Below are 2,500 nucleotides of genomic sequence, written 5' to 3'. Positions count from 1 at the left end.
GTTTTTTTGTTTTTTTTAACTTATTACATAATTACACTCATTGCCATTTACATATTCCACACACAAGTCTGTACAAGCATACCGATACATACACTATCAACAATTGTCTCTGCAACATAAATCGTCCTCAAAGGCAATACTGCTATGTTAGTACGAATATACAAAAAAGAAAGAAAAAAATAAGAAAGAAAACAGCATATCAGATAATACTGCAGCCTTCATATCTAATGAGATACCCTTACCTCAAATGACAATGTAGCCACAGTGACTTGGTGTCATCTACTTGAGAGAACAATTAAACAAGTGCAATCATGTAAAAAAATAAAATAAAATTAAAAAAGTATACAAATGATTCTAAAAGACAGAAAAGTAGAAATAAAACATTTTAAAGAAAATAAAAATGAGAGAGAGAGAGAGAGATTAAAGCTGTGTGTGTGTGTGTGTGTGTGTGTGTGTGTGTGTGTGTGTGTGTGTGTGAGACTGAGAGAGAGATGCTGTATATGTTCATGGCATGGGGCTGTTCATTAGTCTTTTTAAGTAAAGTAGACTTGAACAGTGTTTGGCGCTCACTGCTGTACACTCTGATACATTCTCTTCCTCCATCCTTGGATGAATCAGAGGGGATCAAGTGGCACTCTCTGAGGTGGTAAGCACACACACACACACACACACACATGCACACACACACACACAGCTCTAATCACTGTTTCTCCTTGTTTAAATTCAAATTAGGAATCACACTCAATGTTTACGCTCTGGGCACTACCACCAGGCAGCCACTGTCAGTGTACAGTTGTGCTTATTTTAGTTAATTATTCTCTCTCTCTCTCTCTCTCTCTCTCTCTCTCTCTCTCTCTCTCTCTCTGTCTCTCTCTCTCTTTCTGTAGGTATTTGTGTTGTGATACTCAGACTGAGATGAGGGAGTGGTTTGCCACATTTCTCAGTATCCAGGTAAGGCCACACCCATTTCACTTTCACATTTCACCCTAATTCAGTCCAATTCAAAAGAAAGAAAAACAAAAAGGCTAAAGAAGCTTCTTTGTTCTAAAACAAACTTTGGTCATATCTACTCAGGCCACTGTCTACACTCACAAGCAGGAAACTGCTGTCATCCAGTGTTTGATATGATATACTTGGTCCATGATTCAGATTCAGATTCAGACAACTTTATTGATCCCACTGGGGGCAATTCATTTGTAGCTTTACTCCTCATTCAGACACCAACAACATACAACAGTACAATGTCATGTCAAGCACAATTTAGTAAACAGACAACAAGGTCATTTGAGGGCACCTTTTAGATGTGTAAAAAAATAAAGAAATAAAAGAAATCAGAAAAATAAAAGAACTACTCGACTAAGAGCAGTGCATGGTAAGTCACCATCTGAGTTAAGTAGTCTGATAGCTGAAGGGATAAAAGATTTGGAGTGACGGTTGGTCTTGCTCCGAGGAACATTAAAACGACGGCCAGAAGGCAACAGCGAAAAGTGGTGAGCCGGAGCATGGAGGGGTTGGCTGATAATGCTCTCTGCCTTCTTAACCACCTGGTCCTCCCAAAGGGATCACAGGTCTCTGTGTTTGACTCCTGTTATTTTAGAGCAAAACACAGAGACTTGTGTTCCCTTTGATATACTAATAAAGTTATCCAATTAATAACGACTTAACCTTTGAGGTCAGATTGACCACTGATAAAAAATGCTAGGCTACTGGAAAGTTGTATATGGTGGTCCTCAAGGTTCTTTAGGATGTTTGAGAGGAATGTGTTCTAACGCTCATCATGACACACAGAGATAGATCATGGTTGGTTAATAATCACTCTAAACTGTCTGTCTCTCTTCGTCTTCTCTCTCTCTCCCCCTCTCTCTCTCCCCCCTCAGTATGATGGTAGTTTGTGGCCCGCTGATGGGGTGCAAACACGTGTGACCCGTGTGTTGCCGGTGGATACTCGTCATGGTAACGTGTCGATGATTCCGTTACGCGGCAGCGAGAACGAAATGCGGAACAGCGTAGCAGCTTTCAGCCAAGACCCGCTTGCAGTGAGTTCAACCCCTCCATGCAGTGAATCACTGGGGATGATCTAGGATCGGCCAGCCTGTCAGAGCGCTCCATGCTAACCCAGTGCCCCTCCCTCGCCCCCCTCCCCCCCACACTCCCAAGATGTAGATGTATAGGAGGTGGGTGGAAGAGACCCTGTGGTCAGGATAGATGATCTCTGAACTCTGATTTGCTCCCCCCCCCTCCCCCCCTACCTCCCGGCTCTAAAGTTGGCCAATCTTTCTCTCTTGGTGGGCTCAGATAACTGGGGGCTGTGATCCTACTGACATTTCTCTGCAGCTTCCTCCTCATTAGCCTGGTGCTGCTGTGTGTGGGTGTGTTTGATGGTGTCTATGAGTGAGAGTGTGTGCTCACTGTGGTGTGGTGTTGGGTGTGGTGGTAGTTTGTGTATTATTGGGTTTCCATGTCTGTTTGTGTGTACATGCTCTGTGTAATCCATGCTGTG

At 43.0% G+C, this 2,500-nt stretch overlaps 1 protein-coding gene across 1 annotated transcript in view; it reads left to right on the top strand.

Moving 5' to 3' along the window:
- Nucleotides 1-2,500, top strand: part of arap1 (ArfGAP with RhoGAP domain, ankyrin repeat and PH domain 1) — a gene marked incomplete at its 5' end in the record, with an annotated part of 42,466 nt that overhangs the window by 36,538 nt on the left and 3,428 nt on the right. The window contains 2 exons of the mRNA XM_080543641.1: nucleotides 888-951; nucleotides 1,878-2,036. Coding sequence (XP_080399767.1) covers nucleotides 888-951; nucleotides 1,878-2,036 — 223 coding nt within the window. The remainder of the gene's footprint in view (nucleotides 1-887; nucleotides 952-1,877; nucleotides 2,037-2,500) is intronic.

The sequence above is a fragment of the Nansenia antarctica genome, assembly GCF_963989245.1.
Source record: "Nansenia antarctica genome assembly, chromosome: 12".
NCBI lineage: Eukaryota > Metazoa > Chordata > Actinopteri > Argentiniformes > Microstomatidae > Nansenia > Nansenia antarctica.
The sequence above is the reverse complement of the archived record's forward strand: the minus strand, read 5'-3'. Positions and strand labels throughout refer to the sequence as shown.